This window comes from Cynara cardunculus, assembly GCF_001531365.2.
Source record: "Cynara cardunculus var. scolymus isolate 2C chromosome LG 9, CcrdV1, whole genome shotgun sequence".
NCBI lineage: Eukaryota > Viridiplantae > Streptophyta > Magnoliopsida > Asterales > Asteraceae > Cynara > Cynara cardunculus.
In genome coordinates, this window is record NC_037536.1 from 15,531,790 (window position 1) to 15,552,072 (window position 20,283).

Here is a 20,283-nt window from a genome sequence, read left to right on the forward strand (position 1 = left end):
ATGGCTTATGATCTGTCAAATTTGTAGTTTTCTTTATTGGTTTTGAGTGTTTATCTTAAAACTCAAGTTTCTTGGTTATTTGCTCTTAATGTAAATCGAACACATTTGTGGAGTCGTTTAAATATGTTGGATTTTAAACTGTCATACAATTTTTTTCAGCGATAGTCTGTAACTGGAACCATAACTCTTATTTATTCAAATTGTATTAATATGTAAAAACCAAGTGTAACTTATATCATCGTTAAATCTTATCTTATAAAACCAGTGGAACTTCAAAATCGTTAAAATTCATGGCTCCCGCCGCATTGCGCGGATACACAACTAGTATATATATATATATATATATATATAAATCAGATCGGTTGGTTCTTGGATGGTAATCCATCAACCAATAAAACTGAACCGATCCAATCCAATGACCATTCAATTATCATCCAACTAATATCCAATTAATAACTATATATAATTATTAACATTTCACAATATTGTTTTTTAGTTGATATCTATATACATTGTTTTTTTAATAACTTAAGAAAATATATGAATAATTGATTGAAATGGTGGATTAATTGGTTGATAATTGGATCAAAAGATTGGACGAATCCAATCAAATCCAATCATCAATTGGATTTAAATCGGATCGGATGTTAAATGTTAATCGGATTGGATTGGATGACAAAATCCAACATCCAATGGATGATTGAATCAGATCGGATCGAATCCACCTAAATCCATTGGATTTCAACCAATGAACACCCCTATATGTGTGTGTGTGTGTGTGTATATATATATATATATATATAGGAGCGTTCAAATAAAAATCTGTCCCATTTGTGTAAACCGTGTAAACTACTCTCATCCATTCATTTTTTTGATCAATGACCAAGATTAGTTTACTTTATTTTAGGAAATTATATATATATATATATATATATATATATATATATTAAAATTTTATTTTATTTCAACAATAARGACAAAAATGGTAAACAAAATTTAACATTTGGTAACATCTTTCTCGATATTAATGACACTATTTTCATTTTTTAAAGCAATATATTATTTTTAACTTTAAATTACATCCATCAATAAAACAAAAAAATATATATATATAACACACCATATTCAATTATATGAAGTGAATCGTTTTAAATTTTGAATTACATTATATGAATGAAATTGGTTTCAAAATTTAATCAACAGACTAATCCACGTAATACTGATGATATTTCATAATTTTCATTATACCGGTAGATGGATCAATTGCACTTAGAAAACGAAATTTTTTTCATCGATTACTGACTTCATAAAAGTTTATAATACAACATGAAATTGTTTCACTTATGCAACCATTTCACTTATCAGGCTCAATACTGTCATGAACCAGTTTCACTTTCATGAAAACTATTTTATGTACAATAATTTTCTTATTTCACCACTGATTTGATGGAATCATTTCTTTAGTCCTTACAATCTTGAAGATTCTGGAACAAGTTACAATCTTCAAGACTATGTAGCAAATTAAAATCATTTCCCCGTTTCATCATGCACTTCGTTTATGACGAGCGAAATACAAAATGACTCAACTACACCATCAATGCAACGGGTTCACCATGAAAATGTTTCGGTTCACATAATTTATTTGCAACAAGACCTGGTTTCACGTTCATGAAACCTGTTTCATTTTCCTTTTCATAATTTTTTTCAAAATGCACTGATTTCATTTTGCTTCTCATAAAAAAAAGGATTAACTACACTATCAATGCAACGGGTTCACTATAAAAATGTTTCGGTTCACCTAATTTCTTTGCAACATGAACCGGTTTCACGTTCATAAAACCTGTTTCATTTTGTGGATTTTTTTTTTCATCTACGTTTTGATGATTTCATTATATAATCCAATTGTTTCATTAAGACACATTTCCTGATTATAACTCATGACAATATATGAAATCCAAATTTTTAATATTTTAATATAATTAAATATTTAAATGTTACCATTTATACAATTTTCTTTATTACGTTTCCTTAATTAAAATTTATTAATAACTTTCATATTTAATAGAAAATATTGTAAATGACCGAAATACCCTTATTGATTAAATTTAATTAGAAAAAAAAAGAATTTTTCTATTGGTCGAAATTGGTTTACACGATTTCTTAGAAATGCACGGTTTTCATTTGAACGTGCCCCTATATATATATATATATATATATATATATATATGTATTAATTATATGTTTACATTCATGCTATTAAATACGGTCAAAATCTTTAATTTCTATTTAATGTAACGAAGAGTTTTTTAAGAATTGAACGTAAATTACATTTGAAAGCATTTTAACCTGTAAATATCGCACACGTAAAATGTCCATCATACCCTTTGTTAAACTCGTGAGCATTAGCTTACCTCATTAACTCTTTTTATACGTCATACAAATTTGCATATTCCAAAGAAGAGAAATTTGTAACGTTTTATAAAACTATTACGGTGATAGACATCTTGATTGAAAATCGCTACATTATGGTCATAATCGAACTTTCTTTCAAGACCGGTTGTTAGAAAAACGAACGTAAGGACAAGGAAAGGAATGTGAACGAAAGTGAACGCATATTCGCGATAAGCCACATAAGAAATTGTCAAACCTACCTCCCACAACATCCCAAACCATCACCATCAATTAGGTCAAGTCTCCAATATAGCATTTAATAATTATTTCAAAACTTCCAAACAAACCCAGTATATTTTACTGAAAAATAAAATATAAAAATAAAATGTCTATAGATTAATCTTTTGTCTGCTATAAAATAGAACAGTTTTTTCTTAAACAACTTCAGATTTGACAATAGGTACAACTTTGAAGTGAATATGGGTGTATGTCCATTCCGTTTGTTCATACGAATCGTCATGACTTTCTCGATTACAAATATTAAAGTTCACATTTGGATCTTGAACGCTAAACCGGTTTACGAAAGACTCTCAAACCCAAGAATGGTCATTATCCTATCGGTTATGAAAACCCATTTGGGGACGAAATATTAGACCAAGAATGCGTGGTATTTTTGAACTGATTACAACTCCAATGAAACATGGTCTAAGGGGTAATAAGGTGTTAACGAGCTGAGTAGCAGGAGGTTGTCTGGACTCAGCTTGAGAAAATAACATCTGGCTTAAGCACGAATAATATTTTCAAAATAGTGTTCGAGTTTGAATCTTTTTTCTTAATGTTCGAGCCTGAAATTTCGATTTAAAATTCAAGTTGTTTTATGGTAAGACCTAAAATCAAGCTTTCTAATTAAACTCATATATGGGATTGAACATAAGATTGCTTAACAATTTATTGGTGCAAGCTCGATACATTTTATATGTTAATTGTATGAATCATGATTCATGAACATACACAGGTGATCGGCTAAAAAAATTGTATCTACGAATGGCTCGATCTGATTGGGAAAAATTCGAATCGGCTTTTTGAGAGCCGAACATTGATGTTATTGAGCTTGACTCGTTAAGTTAAACAAACTTTATTATGTGATCTGAATCCAGTGGAACTCAAATAGCTCGTTAAATACACAAATCATTAACAACCATCGTTGCCAAAGTACTCGAATCTGTCCTACTTTCTCCATTCTGGAGTATTTTCATTTTCTCTATTTTGTAGAATCCGTTGAAGATACTCTTATAAAAAATACAATATTTTATATCTGATCTTAATATCTTAAGTCTTAATCTTAAACCTAGAAAACACTGACTTTTAAGGGAGTGTAGGCCCAACTTATTTTGATAAAATAACCAGCAATTTCTTCCTTCTTGAGACGATAAATTTGAGCTTTGACCAATCATCTGTTCTACAAAATATCAATCAATGGGATTACATTTCATCTTCCTCATAATTCTGTCATCTGCCATTACTGTTCCTGCTTCAAGACCAGAAGCTAATGCTTTGCTCCAATGGAAAACCAGCCTCAGAAACCCCAACAGTCCTCTTCTATCTTCATGGTCACTGGCTCCTACTTCTAATAACATAACCACACCATGCACCTGGCTCGGTGTTCGTTGCGATGATCGTTGGAACGTAAAAGAGCTCGATCTTTCTTCCTCAAGATTGAACGGAACGCTTCAGAACTTCACGTTTCTATCGTTTCCGAGCCTTACCCATCTAGATCTTCGCGAAAACGACATTTCTGGTGCCATCCCGACTGAAATCAAGTATCTTTCTAAGCTGGTCGTTCTCGATCTTTCTGGGAATCGTTTTTCTGGAGCAATTCCCATGGAAATTGGGTTTCTAACGAATCTTGAGACTCTTTCTTTGAATAAGAATCAGTTTATCGGTCAAATCCCGCATTCGTTTGGAAATCTGAGCAACTTGGGTTATCTTCGAATCGATGATAATAAGTTAACTGGTTATATTCCTCCCGAACTCGGAAATCTGGGGAATCTAGAGACAATCAATATTTCGTTCAATTTCCAGAAAGGATCGATCCCGTCTAGTCTTGGAAATCTGACGAAGCTGTCCAATTTGTATCTTTACCAGAATAATCTTTCGGGTTTGATCCCTCCATCGTTAGGAAATCTGAGCTCGTTAAGGATCATGTATATATATATGAACGAGTTTTCTGGTCGAATTCCTAAAGAACTAGGAAACTTGAAGTCGTTGGAACAGTTTCTTGTAGGCCACAATCACCTCGTTGGTTACATACCGGGTTCACTCGGCAATCTGACCAAGTTACAGATTCTAGATGTGCACGAAAACATACTTTCGGGATTAGTCCCGCCAGAAATCGGAAAATTGGAGTCATTGATTCAACTAGCCTTGAGCCACAACCAGTTTACCGGTCAAATCCCGGATTCACTCGGCAATCTAAGCAAGTTGGAACAGTTTTATGTTAACGATAACCTATTTAATGGTTTCATTCCGAAAGAGTTGGGAAACTTGAGCTTGCTTGTTGAGCTTTTGCTGGTCACTAATCGGTTTATCGGTTCGATTCCAGATTCAATCGGTAACCTCAGAAATCTGGAGCAATTTGTGCTTCATGACAACCGACTTTCGGGTTATTTGCCGGAAACGATAAGCAAATGCGAGAAACTAAGATATCTGACGCTAAGTAATAACTCACTCATGGGTCCGATCCCTCCATCGGTTTGCAGCTTGAGATCCCTCGAGATTCTAGATCTCGGGAATAACCGGTTTAGCGGTCCGCTTCATCAATGCTTGGGAAATTTCAGCCACAGGCTCAAAGTGTTGGATCTGCGGTCAAATCGCTTCCACGGAAACGTTCCTGAAACATTCCTAAAGTGGAATAACAATCTGACGAGTCTCAACTTGTACGGTAATCGACTTCGAGGCTCGATACCGAGAAGTTTAATCAATTGCCGGAATCTCGAAGTTCTAGATTTGGGAAACAATATGTTAACAGGAAAATTCCCATTCTGGATCGATACGCTTCCCGAGCTTCAGGTTCTAGTTTTGCGAGGGAATAAACTCAATGGCACATTAGACGGATCGACCACTCAATTTCCGTTTCCGAAGCTCCGAATCATTGACCTTTCTAGCAACGAATTCACGGGTCGTTTGCCATCAAATTACTTCAAGAACTTCAAAGCGATGATGGGTATAGATAGATGGGCATCAGGACCGCTTTATATGGGCGGAGACTGGCAGATGTACGAACACACACTCGAGCTCGTGGTAAAAGGAACGAGACTAGAACTAGAAAGAATCCTAGTTGTCTACACCACCGTAGATCTTTCCGTCAACAAATTCGAAGGAGAAATTCCTGACACCATCGGAAAGCTAAGTTCACTTCGGTTCCTGAATCTATCTCACAACAGTCTCACCGGAGAAATTCCGACACTCCTTAGAAATATAACATTTCTAGAATCTTTAGATCTTTCTTGGAACAACATCGTTGGCGAAATCCCTTCACAACTAAGGAGTCTTACGTTCCTTGCAGTCGTAAACTTTTCCCAAAATCAGCTTCGAGGTGTCATTCCTCAAGGTGGACAGTTCAGTACGTTTCTAAACGCTTCATATCAAGGGAACGATGGATTATGTGGATTCCCGTTGACGAACAACTGTGGAGATGACGAGGTGCCGGTCTTTCCGACACCCGAAGAAAATGACGATTCTAGTTTCTTTAACGGGTTTTCTTGGGAATCTGTTGCTTTGGGATACGGAGTCGGGATATTAATTGGATCGGGTATCGGATGGCTTATGTTTTATTTGGGAAGGCCTAGATGGGTTATCAGGATCGCCGAAAGAGAAGAATCCCGACACGAAATAAAATCAAGAACGAGTCCCGGGATTACGGGATTGGCGGCCACAACAGCTTCCAGGCGCAAACGGCTTTCCCGAGTTTATGCAGTTAATCTGACCGGAAAGTCATTAACCCAACAATAATATCCAGGTTACCGGTAGATCCCAAACACCAGAGTTCGGAGTTTAAGTTATGTGAAATGTATCTGGGTTTTAGTGTATATAAATATTCAATAAGTTAATCTGACCAAACTTGAATGTTGAGATTTATTTTTACTATGGAAGCATGTTCATTGGTAATAAAATATAACTTTAATAAAATTTAAATCAATATTTTTTAAATTATGTGCAAACATTTTGCAAAATTCTCTTGATTTTCATAAAATTTCTATTGCCGAAATTCATCTCAACATTTACTTAACATATGGAACACAGTAAGAATATTTTGGATACCTTACAGACTTACAGGAATGCGCTGGTGAGTTTGTTTGTGGAAAGATCTATACTTTCGATAAATGATAGACCACCGATAGAAGTCTTTGTTTCACATTAATCTTCTAAGTTAACCTATACGGACAAAAATTATATATATATATATATATATATAGAGAGAGAGAGAGAGAGAGAGAGAGAGAAAGAGAGAGAAGGTGGGGTGTGCACATTTTACATCGGTAATGAAAGGACAATGACGTCTCTATAAAAAAAAAAAAACAATAGGCCAAAGAGAATCAATGAAAATGGAAAATAAGATAAATTAAAATATTAGTTTAACTCTTATTTTTTCAGACCTTATTAAATGACAAGAGACTCCGGAAAAAAAACAATCTATACTACAAAACGTCTAAACGAATCAAAATTAGTGGTAGTTAAGAACTGAAAATCAAAAAACAAACACACACATACACACACACACACACACACACACATATATATATATATTATAAAACATTTGACAAAAACTCTTAAAACCCATTTTTTATGCATGCAGTACTATTTATTGTTACATATTACTTAAATTTTTTATGTTATCTTCAAATTTATCTTTCATTCAAAAATAAAAACATTATCGTTTTTTTCAAAACCACATAAAATCGCATTATATCAATAGAGACATAATAAAAATTAAACATCAAAATCGAGATTTATCTCGCTGCATTGCGCGAGTACCCTTCTAATAGTGATCAAATGAAAACCGTCTAATTCTTAGAAACCGTGTAAACTAATTTCGACCAATAGGAAAATTCCTTTTTTTCTTAATTAAATTTAATCATTAAGGGTAGATTTGTCATTTACATTGTTTTATATTAAATATGGAAGTTATTAATAAATCTTAATTAAGGTAACATAATAAATGATAAATGATAGTATTTAAATTAGAATTTTAAAAATTGAATATTGTTATTTGGTTTATTAGTGGTAATAATATGAAAATCAAAAATTATTATATTCATTAATCCACGAAATCAGTAACAGATCCAAACAAAGATTCATGAACCGATAAAAATATAATCAGTTGTGAAACAGATTTATGTTAGATTTGTTCATGAAAACGTTCATTGAGGAGTTTGTTTTATGAAACTTTTGGGGATGAACTGGTTGCGTAATATAATATTCTTACATAATCTTTTTTTTTTCTTATCAACAATATTTGATGAAATTGTTTCATTCTGTTTTTTTTTTGGATGATTTTGTTCACTTAATGGTTAACAAAGCATTTAATGGTAAATGCATTGACTCTATGAAACGTGTTCGTATTGGAAGAAATTGGTTGATGAAATGGGTGCATGAAGAAAGTGAAACCATTTCATAATCGATAAGAAAATGATGTGTAATTAGCGAACAGTGAAGCAATTTCATTATTACGACAGAGAAACCATTTCATAATTGTTAAGAACATGTTTTTAATTAGCAAATAGTGAAACCATTTCATAATTAGATTGAAACGGATCCATCTACCATAAACTTGAAAATGACAAATGTCTCATCTAACATTACGTTGATTTGTGTATTAAAAAAACTGTGAAACCATTTCGTTCATGAAATGTAGTAGTAATTTTTTTGTTATTATTATTCAAAAGGTTTCAATATGTTAAATTGATTATAATGTGTTTTATTTTTATTGTTGATCTATTTTAATGATGAATGTTACTTTTTTTATAATATTTGAACATAAAATTAATATATTATTTTACAAATGATTTTGTTTCATTATTATTACGATATACATGATATGATTGTCATTAATATTACCATTACCAAAGTTACCATTTTTGCCTTTTTGGGATTATAAAATAATTTTTTAATTTTTATTTTTTTTAATTTCCTAATATAATCTAAACTAATTTTGACCGTTGATCAAGAAGATGGATGGACGAGATTGGTTTACATGGTTTACACAAATAAGGACAGTTTTCATTTGATCGCTCATCTCTCTCTATATAATTAAATAGGAAAAATTGAACATAAATTACATTTGAAAGCATTTTGGCCTTTAAACATCGCACAAGTAAAATGTTCATCATAACCTTTTTTAAACTCCTGAGCATTAGCTTACCTTATTAACATTTTACTAGTTGTTCACTCGCGCAATGTGGCGGAAGCCATAAATTTTAACGATTTTGAAGTTCCATTGGTTTTATAAGATAAGATTTAACGATGATATAAGTTACACTTGGTCTTTACATATTAATACAATTTGAATAAATAAGAGTTATGGTTCCAATTACAGATTATCGATGAAAAAAATTGTATGACAGTTTAAAATCCAACATATTTAAACGACTCCACAAATATATTCGATTTACACCAAAAGCAAAGAACCAATAAACTTGAGTTTTAAGATAAACACTCAAAACCAATAAAGAAAACTACAAAATTTGACAGATCATAAGTCATAAAAAGACAAAAAAAGATGGGTTTTAGAATGAAATTTCAACTGCNAACCCTCCACCTGATGATTATGTGCATTCATTCAACAAAATATAGCAGAAATGACACCACTCTTCACCATAGAGCACATGGTTCTTAGTTCTCTAGGAGGATCTGGTCAAGCTTATGTTCACTTCCATTGTAGTCAAACCCTTATAATACTTTTCTAATGTTCAAAATATGAAGAAAAAAAAAGCATATTAGGATCACTTGGGTACAGTTAGGGCTCCTCCGAATTCCATGTCACTGAATCGTCGTCTTGAATCTGAGTTGTAAAAGGGAATCGTAGTATAAATCGTCACTGGTGGGTATGAATCTGAGTGATAAGAAATCAAAGAAATAGATGGTTTACCTGAAAATGGTATGAGAAGAGAGAAAAAAAAACCCTAAATCGATGGAGGACAGGGGCACGTGAAGTATCAATAACACAAATAAGACCTGCATCAAAAACAGAATCGTTGTCTTGGACAAATGCAATCGTCGCCTTGGAGAAAGCAATCGTCGCCTTGAATCGTCACTGGTAGCCGGGTGGGTATGAATCTGAGTGGTAAAAGTTTTTTATGCAKAGCGCAGTTGTAACTTGGGCTATTAAAGTTGTAATTAAGATTAAGATTTTAGATGGATAGATGGATGAGGGTATTTTGGGTATTTATAATTTTAAGACTTTAAGACTTTGAGGGAATCTGCTTAATAAGATAGTATAGATATATATATTGATAAATGTTTAAAATGAAATATTTAAAAGTAAAGAACGTAAATTAATTAATTAATTAATTATAGAGGTATAAATTGCAAATTTAAAATTATAATTTTTAAAAAATTGGTTGTGAGGGGGTGAGTGTATGTGAGGAGAGGAAGGAGTGAAAAAATAAAAAAATAAAAAAATAAAAAAGTGAAAAAATAAGCATAAATGGTATTTTGGTCATTTAGAATTTTAAGACTTTAAGACTTTTACTTAATAAGATAGTATAGATACAAATACAAATACAAATACAAATATAAATATAAATATAAATATAAATATAAATATAAATACAGATACAAATACAGATACCAAAATATAGAATAATCTTTCGGGTTTGTAAACGAGATAGAACGTGTATTTGCGGTAAGAAATTGTCAAACCATCACCATCAACTAAGTCAAGTCTCCAATATAGCATTTAGTAGTTGCTGCAAAACTTCCAAATAAATCCCGTGTATTTCACTCAAATATATAATCTATTCATCAGAGAGGATTACAGTAAATTTCAGCTTTTTCTGTTCTACAAAATATCAATCTATGGGGTTACACTTCATCTTCCTCATAATCATAATTCTCTCATCCACCATTACTGTTCCTGCTTCAACACCAGAAGCTAATGCTTTGCTCCAATGGAAAACCAGCCTCAGAAACCCCAACAATCCTCTTCTATCTTCATGGTCACTGGCTCCTACTTCTAATAACATAACCACACCATGCACCTGGCTCGGTGTTCGTTGCGATGATCGTTGGAACGTAAAARRGCTCSATCTTTCTTCCTCAAGATTGAACGGAACGCTTCAGAACTTCACGTTTCTATCGTTTCCGAGCCTTACCCATCTAGATCTTCACGAAAACGACATTTCTGGTGCCATCCCGACGGAAATCAAGTATCTTTCTAAGCTGGTCGTTCTCGATCTTTCCGGAAATCGTTTTTCTGGAGCAATTCCCAYGGAAATAGGGTTTCTAACAAATCTTGAGACTCTTTCTTTGAATAAGAATCAGTTTATCGGTCAAATCCCGCATTCGTTTGGAAATCTGAGCAACTTGGGTTATCTTCGTATCGATGATAATAAGTTATCTGGTTATATTCCTCCCGAACTCGGAAATCTGGGGAATCTAGAGACGATCAATATTTCGTTCAATTTCCAGAAAGGACCGATCCCGTCTAGCCTTGGAAATCTGACGAAGCTGTCTTATTTGTATCTTTACCAGAATAATCTTTCGGGTTTGATCCCTCCATCGTTAGGAAATCTGAGCTCGTTAAGGATCATGTATATATATATGAACGAGTTTTCTGGTCGAATTCCTAAAGAACTAGGAAACTTGAAGTCGTTGGAACAGTTTCTTGTAGGCCATAATCAACTCGTTGGTTCCATCCCGGATTCGCTCGGCAATCTGACCAAGTTACAGATTCTAGATGTGCACGTAAACTTACTTTCGGGGTTAGTCCCGCCAGAAATCGGAAAATTGGAGTCGTTGATTCAACTATCCTTGAGCCACAACCAGTTTACCGGTCAAATCCCGGATTCACTCGGCAACCTAAGCAAGTTGAAACAGTTTTACGTTAACGATAACCTATTTAACGGTTTCATTCCGAAAGAGTTGGGAAATTTGAGCTCGCTTGTGGAGCTTTKGMTGGTCACTAATCGGCTTAAYGGTTCGATCCCAGATTCACTCGGTAACCTCAGAAATCTGGAGCWATTTGTGCTTCACGACAACCGACTTTCTGGTTATTTGCCAGAAACGATAAGCAAATGCGAAAAGCTAAGATATCTGATGCTAAGTAATAACTCACTCATGGGTCCGATCCATCCATCGTTTTGCAGCTTGAGATCCCTCGAGATTCTACATCTCGGGAATAACCGGTTTAGCGGTCCGCTTCTGCAATGCTTGGGAAATTTCAGCCACGAGCTCAAAGTGTTGGATCTGCGGTCAAATCGCTTCCACGGAAACGTTCCTGAAACATTCCTAAAATGGAATAACAATCTGGCGAGTCTSAACTTGAACGGAAATCRACTTCGAGGCTCGATACCGAGAAGTTTAATCAATTGCCGGAAYCTCGAAGTTCTAGATTTGGGAAACAATATGTTAACAGGAAAATTCCCGTTCTGGATCGATACGCTTCCYGAGCTTCAGGTTCTAGTTTTGCGAGGGAATAAACTCAAYGGCACATTAGACGGATCGACCACTCGATTTCCGTTTCCGAAGCTMCGAATCATTGACCTTTCTAGCAACGAATTCACRGGTCGTTTGCCATCGAATTACTTCAAGAACTTCAAAGCGATGATTGGTATAGATAGACGGGCATCGGGACCGCTTTAYATGGGCGGAGACTTGCAGATATACGAACACACCCTCATGCTTGTGGTAAAAGGAATCAGACTAGAACTAGAAAGAATCCTAGTCGTCTACACCACCGTAGATCTCTCTGTCAACAAATTCGAAGGAGAAATTCCTGACACCATCGGAAAGCTAAGTTCACTTCGGCTCCTGAATCTATCCCATAACGGTCTCACCGGAGAAATTCCGACACTCCTTAGAAATCTAACAAGTCTAGAATCTTTAGATCTTTCGTGGAACAACATCGTTGGCGAAATCCCGTTACAACTAAGGAGTCTGACGTTCCTTGCAGTCGTAAATTTTTCCCAAAATCAGCTTCAAGGCCCCATACCTCAAGGCGGACAATTCAGTACGTTTCTAAACGCTTCATATCAAGGGAACGATGGATTATGCGGATTCCCGTTGACGAACAACTGTGGAGAYGACGAGGTGCCGATCTTTCCGACACCTGAAGAAAACGACGATTCTAGTTTCTTTAACGGGTTTTCTTGGGAATCTGTTGCTTTGGGATATGGAGTCGGGATGTTAATTGGATCGGGTATCGGATGGCTTATGTTTTATTCAGGAAGGCCTAGATGGGTTATCAGGATCGCTGAAAGAGAACAATCCCGATACAAAAGAAAATAAAGAATGAGTCCCGGGATTTCGGGATTTGCGGCCACAAGAGCTTCTAGGCACAAACAGCTTTTCCCGAGTTTATGATGTTAATCTGACCGAAAAATCATTAGCTCAGTAGATTCTAACCTCCTTAAAGGTCAGGGGTTTAAGTTATGTAATGTGTGTGTGAGTTTTAGCGCATATAAATATTCAACAAGTTAATCTGGCCAAACTTGAATGTTGTTATATAGTTTAAAAATTACGGTTTTTATCCTCGCGGTTTGTAACTTATTGTTATTTTTGTTTCTATGATTTATAATTTATTGTTATTTTTGTTCTTGTGGTTTACAATTTTTTACCGTTTTGGTTCCAATGATGAAGATAACAATAGAATATAAACTGTAGGGACGAAAATCGCAATTTCTAAACCAAAAGAATGAAAATCAAAATTATTAACAAACCACATGGACGAAAAATATAATTTACTTAAAAATGTATAATAATTATCAAATGACAATTTTATCCTTACTAATGAACAAAGTAATGAAATTTTCCATCTTAGAATTAAGAGTAAAATTGGAAAGGAGGCAATTACTTTTAAAAATAAACACTTATTTCAAGATAAACTAAAATAAAACATAAACACTTATTTTGTGMAAGATATCAGATAACTACGGTATCAGGTTTCCAAAAATAGAAACATATTTGATTTCAATATGAATGTATACRGTATAGTTAAATTCAAACAAGCATTGTGTTCTTGTAGCCAAATCTTTACAAAAATTGCTCAAATCACTCCAGATAGTTTATCGTCTAGCATTCGACCCCACATTGTTTAAGAATCGGGCCCGATTGTTTCGGCAAGAACGGGTCGATACGAACCCAAACCAACGAGAAGATGGAAGCCAGAAGAATCGACCACAAAACGACAATGGTTGGAGTACGGTTTTGCCTTCCCATCAACCCCTTTAGGAACGGGTATAGATGAACGATGACCCAGAAYGAAAAGAACAGTTTCCCGAATAACGGGCCCCACGATCCGTATCCGTTGTTGATTGCATCGGATACTCCCGCCACAACWCCGACCATGTTCATGATGATTAGAGTTGTCGGCGGGATTAAAAGTGTCRTCCATTTGAACAAGTAGAGCTCGCCAAACTCGGCATCGTCGGCCGCTTTTGCCGTGACGGTGAAATTGGTGTCGACGCCGCCAAGAACCTTGAGAAGGCCTTGGAAAACGGCGAAAAGATGGGCGGAGACACCACCGATCACCCAAAACTGCTCGTTCCTCCACCAATCTTGGATGCTAACATGACTCCACCGGAGTTCGAGTACTCCGGTGACTATGATCGAAATGAAAAGGGCAAGGAACCAAATGCTTGCAAGGTTATTGAGCTGCAAAAATGATTCATAAATATCGAGTGTCAGTTAAAAGACGAAAACACCCTCGGTTTCTGATCATTCAGTTTTATTAAACAACTCGGGTACGAGCAGGACTGACCGTCRGGATGATGAACTTTCCGGTGAGAWGACAGACGGCCGGAAGCGTACAATATGCCAGCAAYGGGATAGAAGTAAAAGGGTAAACGATGGTGTTAATATAAGCAAGCCTCTCGAGCRTTTTCAGCTTCCCGGCCCAGGCATACCAAAGCGGGCAATGCCGGCTCATGAAAATCTCGACGGAACCAAGAGCCCATCGGAGCACTTGGTGCAGCCGATCCGACAAATTGATCGGTGCAGACCCCTTAAACGCCGGTCTCTTTGGCATACAGTACACCGATTTCCACCCCCGACAATGCATCTTGAACCCCRTCAAGATATCTTCTGTAACCGATCCGTAAATCCATCCAATCTGTTGGCAAAACGAAAGAAACGTCAATCTAAAAGAACGTTGGGTAACCTCGATTTCTATATAAAAAACTAATATAACACTTTATTTCAAAATCAAAAATATCATTAAAAACTTGCTAGGATGCCCAATAACTCATACAAAGTTAACAAATAGTTTTTCTAATGTGTTGTTTCATATATGAAACATGTGTGAAAATGCAGTATTTACACAATRTTGTTTCATATGTGAAWCGTTCAATACTGGTTTTCCACACACAATACAGTCCTGAATGTTTCAAATATGAATCAACACATRAAAACCGGTTTSTAAGTTTGTACGATTTATCGRGTTTGTAAATGATTACGCAAAACCAATGTTCTTTTACCTCTTTKCCCCATTCRGTCTTCTCTTCGTATCCGCAGCTAATGACATGAATCGCTTCTTTGATCAAAKAATTGCTGTTGGTTCCTTCAGGAATTCCACSGGTTTCCATTAGAGTTGTCGTTATGAAAACCGGAGACTGCCCGAATCGTTTCTCGAAGTTTTTCTGAGACATTAGCAATGATTTGTCCAACTCGTCGTACCCTTCGAGCCCTTCTTCGATCTCCTCGAGATCGTAGGCWGGTGCCAGYGATTTCTTTGAGTACTTCTTCCTGCCGCGAAGTTTYCCGAGCCCAAATAAAGCTTTCAGCCCTTTCTTTTTCGGCACCGCCGCCTTGGACTTCTTCCTCGAACTGGTGCAACAGCAGCAGCACCATGACGGCCAGCAATCGCAAGTCATTTTTTGCCGCTTCTCTGACACCGGGGGGTCGTAACCATATAACGCCTGTCGATTAAAGACGCATCCCGTTCCAACATAGACAGGGCCTTGGATTCCATCAAGTCCTCTCATGTTGATCTGTCAAATTTGAACGTTGTTATAATTCTCCCGATAGTAACGATCAGTAGAACAAAATCGGTTTTATAGGACGCTATATTATGTCTATTTGTCCTAATAGACTGCTTAATATGACTTAAATTTATATTGTATAAATATGTTACAATATAAAACAGTCTATTAGATCATCTAGGGGTGGTCTCGTTGGTTTTCCTTCAAGTCCTGTGCCTGTAATCCTGTATGGATAAAACTTTCTGTGTGGATTAATTCGTCTGTATAGATTGAGAAGGGAGTGTGTTCTTTAATTGGGATAAACAGGTTTGGAAAAAGCTTCTCCTAAAACCTTACTAAATAAGCTACTTTCTATATTGTTCAGCCACCACTAAACAGTCATGTCTAGCTGACCAAATAAAATGCGAGTCTCATTAAGCTGCTAAAGAACATGCCGTTAAGACATGTTTGGCATCCTATAAACCCGCTTTTGTTGTAATTGATATACAAACACATGCTTCTGTGTATTGAAACTTACATCGAAGAACACGACGTTGCGATTGGCGTAACGATCATTGTGATCGATGCCGTCAAACCGTTGTGGGAATTGGACATAGCATAGCTTCTTTCCCAGCTGTGGATCCATCAAGAAGCACATTGCTTCCCTTACAGCCTTGCTGTTGTTGATATAGTGATCACAATCCAAGTTCAGCATAAATGGTGCATTCGTAAGCACTGCCGACACTCGAATCTAATAAGCGACACAACAAATCAGTCAAATTTAATGATCCCATTTTTCCCGATGAACAAATCCGGCACGAAAAAGCTAGAGTCTGTCGCGAAAAGCGACAGATCACTACAACAAATTCTAATAGACCATTTTATAGGACCAAAGAATTGTGTCTCTATTTACAAAGGTGTTACGGTACCAAATTATTGTAACACCTTTACATAAGTTGCACAATTATTTGGTCTTAAGAACTTTACGTCCTATAATACAGTCTTTATAGTCTATTAATAGAGACCGTTAGATATACACTACAACAAAATTTGCTTTATAGGACGTCTAGTATGTCTAAGCGTCCTAATAGAATATTTTATATAATTTAGATTTATAACCACACAATAAAACGTCTTATCTAAAGGAACGTTTTTAGGTGTCTTAACAAGTTTTTGGAACGTTTTTAAAATAAAGTGTCTCATTAGCTATTTATAGGGTACTTTTGAGAAATGTCCTATACACCCTTTTTTTATAGGACATCTTTTCAAATAGTGTCGTTTAAAATAGCTAATACGACAACGGTGCCATAAAAAACTTGTTAAAACGCTTAAAAACGTTCTATAAACCTATCGTAACACTTTTAGAAAGGACGTTTTTTGGTTTGGTACTATAAAGTATTTTTTTAGGACGCTTATACATTTTAGGTGTCCTATAAAATCAATTTTGTTGTGGTTATATTTGGTGTCCTATAAAACTGATTTTGTTGTAGCGGATGATTCCCGACAGATATGCTGTCAGGTTTGTTTTTGGTCATTTTAACTCGATACTTACAAGGGCGTTCATGGCACCAGCCTTCTTGTGATGGTTATAACCAGGTCGTTTCTCACGCGAAACATAAACCAATTTCGGCAACTCCTTGCCTTCGACATCAAGAGCACCTCCGCTTCCCAGATAAACCTGTCGATAAACGAACACAAAACGTTCGTGTACGTCGGGATTGTGGGTTAGTTATTGAGTTGAATTTCGTGGTCCATGGGATCGAGCTAGGCTCAAATTGAGTAAAACCCACGTTATGAAATGTGACCGAAAATAAAATGTTGAGTTTTACGATACCTGAATCATTCCAGGATGATCACGACTATCGTTCCCAGGCCATGGCGTCCCGTCTTGCATCACCCAACCTTCTTCGGGTTTTTTCAGAGCTTTTGCCACCAACGCATTGATTCGCACCTTAAACTCCTCGTATTCTCTCTGCACCCGTCGACAAAATTAACCATCGTTATTGTTAATACTGATAAAAATATTACGGTATGCAAGAATGAGCGATTTTGAGCGACTTACTTTCATGGCTCTACGATCCTTGACGAATGTAGGCTGCACTTTGTCCTTCAAGTAATCGATCTTCTCCGAAAAATAAAACTCCGGAGCCCTCGGCTCGATGCTATACTTCTTGGCAAACGGAACCCATCGCCGAGCAAAGTCTGCAGTCTCAGATAACGTATCGAAAAGCAACATAGACGCACCATCGTCCGATACATAACAACTCACTTTCTCAACCGGATAATCCACGGACAATATCGATAGAACCGTGTTTGCAGTGATGATTGGTGGTTCCTTAAGAGGGTCGACCGAACTCACGAAGAAATCAACCGGCAAGAGCCCGTTGGGTTCACCCTCACGCTCGAACCGCAATGAGAGGCGGTCCAGGTAGGTTTCTCGGTTAATCGGGAACCATTTCGGGAACTGGTCGAGGATCCAAGATAAAGCGAACCAAATTTCGCATATAACGGAGATGAGCCACAGAGGGTAAGCGTCGTAAGCCGGAGTCATTATGCGGAAACGGAAGAAGAATACGAGGATCACGAGACGTAGCACGATGACGATACGGTACGGATTGATCAAACTCGATGAAATCGGGATTTTTCGCCATAAGGGTTGTCGAGCTTCAGCCATACTGTATTAAAATTCAAGTAAGTTCAAGCCAAAAAAACACCGTTTTGCTTGTGCAGTTTACAAGTTCGTTTTTGAACGTGGGTCCCACTTTTTCCCAAAAAAATGGAACTTTTCAGAGAGGTTTTTAGCCACCTAAACGTCGTAATTTTTATACAATTTCTTAAGTGACACTTAAGATTTCTTAATAAGAAATTATAGTTGTTGTGATAATGTTTTTGGGTCCCGCTTTTTTCGAAAAAGGTCGTATGAAAAGGTTCAACCATTGTGGATGCTCTGTTAAAATAACTCACAGATAGTCATCTTCTTCGCCTGGATCGTTTGCGCCATCGTCGGTTTTCGTCACTAGACCTCTCTTTTCTTGCCTGGTTTTCCATTTCTCGACTCGATCCTTCCATTCATCGTCTCTTTCACCGTCAAGATCCTTTCCGACAACTACATATACAGTACGTAATCCTCAAATAATGTTTTAAGACATGCGCTTCGAATACAATACCAAAAAAAAAACGCATATTAAACGGGTCATTGTCGACCAAAATTCAAATTTTCGTTACCGCTTCCGGCTGTGGAGAAAGCAAATCCATTGGTATTGTACTGTTTTGGAGGATGATGGTCACCATTTTCCTGTGAAGATCAGTCACCAAAAAGTTAGATTTCAGCAGCATTTTTCCTCGTATTTCTGGTAGAATGTCATAATAAACTGTTTTATAAAAACAGTCGTATGCCCTTTTTTAGGACACTTTTAGAATAAAATGTCTTATTAGTTTTTTTATAGCACACTTTTGAGAAGTGTACTAAAAACTCAACTTTTTATAGGACACTTATTTTTATAACATATGTTTATAAGGTCATATAAAAAACTAATAGAACGCTTTTATTTTAAAATTGTCCTGAAAACTTGTTAGGACACCAAAAAGCGTCATGTCAATTTATTGTAATATTTACATAGGACGTTCGATTGTGTGGTCATATAAACTTAGGTCCTGTAAAAGCCATCTATTAGAATATTTAGACGTTTTTTTCCATCATACAAATCTGATTTTGTTGTGGTGCGTGAACCGTAAGACCCTCGATAACGGGATGCCAATTTCGTGATTTTAGTTAGTTAGAGGTTATATGGATCGATCTACATGTTATTGACGTTAAATTGAATTACCGATGGATTGTCAACACAAGTCTGATCTCGGGTTTCTTGATGATTCTTTATCTGAAACTCGTCTTCAAAATCATCCGCATCGTCACTATCTTCATCATCTCCAACAACTCGTGGACAACCTGCGAAATCATCACGTAGCCTCAAAAAAAGTTAATCAATCAAATCCCGCTACCAAAAACATGAAAGCAAAAGTAAAGATAAGGGACTGAAGGGCTGTTTGGTTGGTTTTTCATAAGTCCTGTACGGATAAAGTTGTTTGTGTGCACTAATTTGTCTGTATAGATTAAGAGGGTTTTTGTTTGAGAGTGTTTTTCATAAATGAAGGAGCGCGTTTTTCAATTGGGGGGGACGTTTGGAAAAAACTTGACTTTCTACATAAAACTCCTCCCTGAAACCTTATTGAATAAACAACTTTCTATATCATTAAGCCACTACCAAACAATCTTGTATAGTTAACCAAGTAAGCTATGAGTCCGATTAATCTTTTTAAGTTTCTAACAAACAAGCCCAGAGGTATCCGGGGGATTACTGGTAGATCCTAGCCTCCAAGAACTCAATAACACAATATAAGTGAGTATTTGCTGTATATAAATATTATATACTTAAAAAAGCAATTTAGAGACGTTACCTTTGTGACGTTTATATCGAACGTTGCATTGAGGACAACATTGATTCCCTTCGGTTCGCTCATACATGTAACATGGCCGACACACTGGGAACCTGCACTCTTTACAAGCAACAAAAAGTTGGCCATTCTCGTTGTAACCGATGTCGTCCCCACAAACCCGACACACTTTCGAGTGCGTACTGACGTCATCGGGTTCATGGTGGCCATGGGAACCTGTAAAGAGGCCAGCCATGGCAGAAAGAAGAGATGGTAAAGATGGGAA

The 20,283-nt window shown here is 36.1% G+C and overlaps 3 protein-coding genes across 3 annotated transcripts; 2 read left to right on the plus strand and 1 right to left on the minus strand.

The window, feature by feature from the left end:
* Positions 1–3,867: 3,867 nt before the first annotated feature.
* Positions 3,868–6,442, plus strand: LOC112517840 (receptor-like protein 38). Its single transcript, XM_025125210.1, has one exon. The coding sequence runs from the start codon at positions 3,868–3,870 to the stop codon at positions 6,400–6,402; it is 2,535 nt and encodes an 844-aa protein (XP_024980978.1). The 3' UTR covers positions 6,403–6,442.
* Positions 6,443–10,467: 4,025 nt separating this feature from the next.
* On the plus strand, positions 10,468–13,093 carry LOC112517841 (receptor-like protein 36). Its single transcript, XM_025125211.1, has one exon. The coding sequence runs from the start codon at positions 10,468–10,470 to the stop codon at positions 12,895–12,897; it is 2,430 nt and encodes an 809-aa protein (XP_024980979.1). The 3' UTR covers positions 12,898–13,093.
* A 461-nt stretch (positions 13,094–13,554) lies between these two features.
* Positions 13,555–18,596, minus strand: LOC112517631 (cellulose synthase A catalytic subunit 4 [UDP-forming]). Its single transcript, XM_025124983.1, has 9 exons — positions 18,531–18,596; positions 17,629–18,241; positions 17,401–17,538; positions 17,119–17,244; positions 16,105–16,317; positions 15,391–15,596; positions 15,084–15,351; positions 14,369–14,719; positions 13,555–14,262 (listed from the first exon to the last, which is right to left on the minus strand). Exons 2-9 carry the CDS (start codon positions 18,238–18,240, stop codon positions 13,681–13,683), a joined length of 2,496 nt encoding a protein of 831 aa, XP_024980751.1. The 5' UTR covers position 18,241; positions 18,531–18,596; the 3' UTR covers positions 13,555–13,680.
* Between the last annotated feature and the right edge of the window lie 1,687 nt (positions 18,597–20,283).

What these genes read in the sequence shown, in the direction of transcription:
- LOC112517840 (XM_025125210.1), top strand. Translation starts at nt 3,868, where the DNA reads ATGGGATTACATTTCATCTTCCTCATAATTCTGTCATCTGCCATTACT.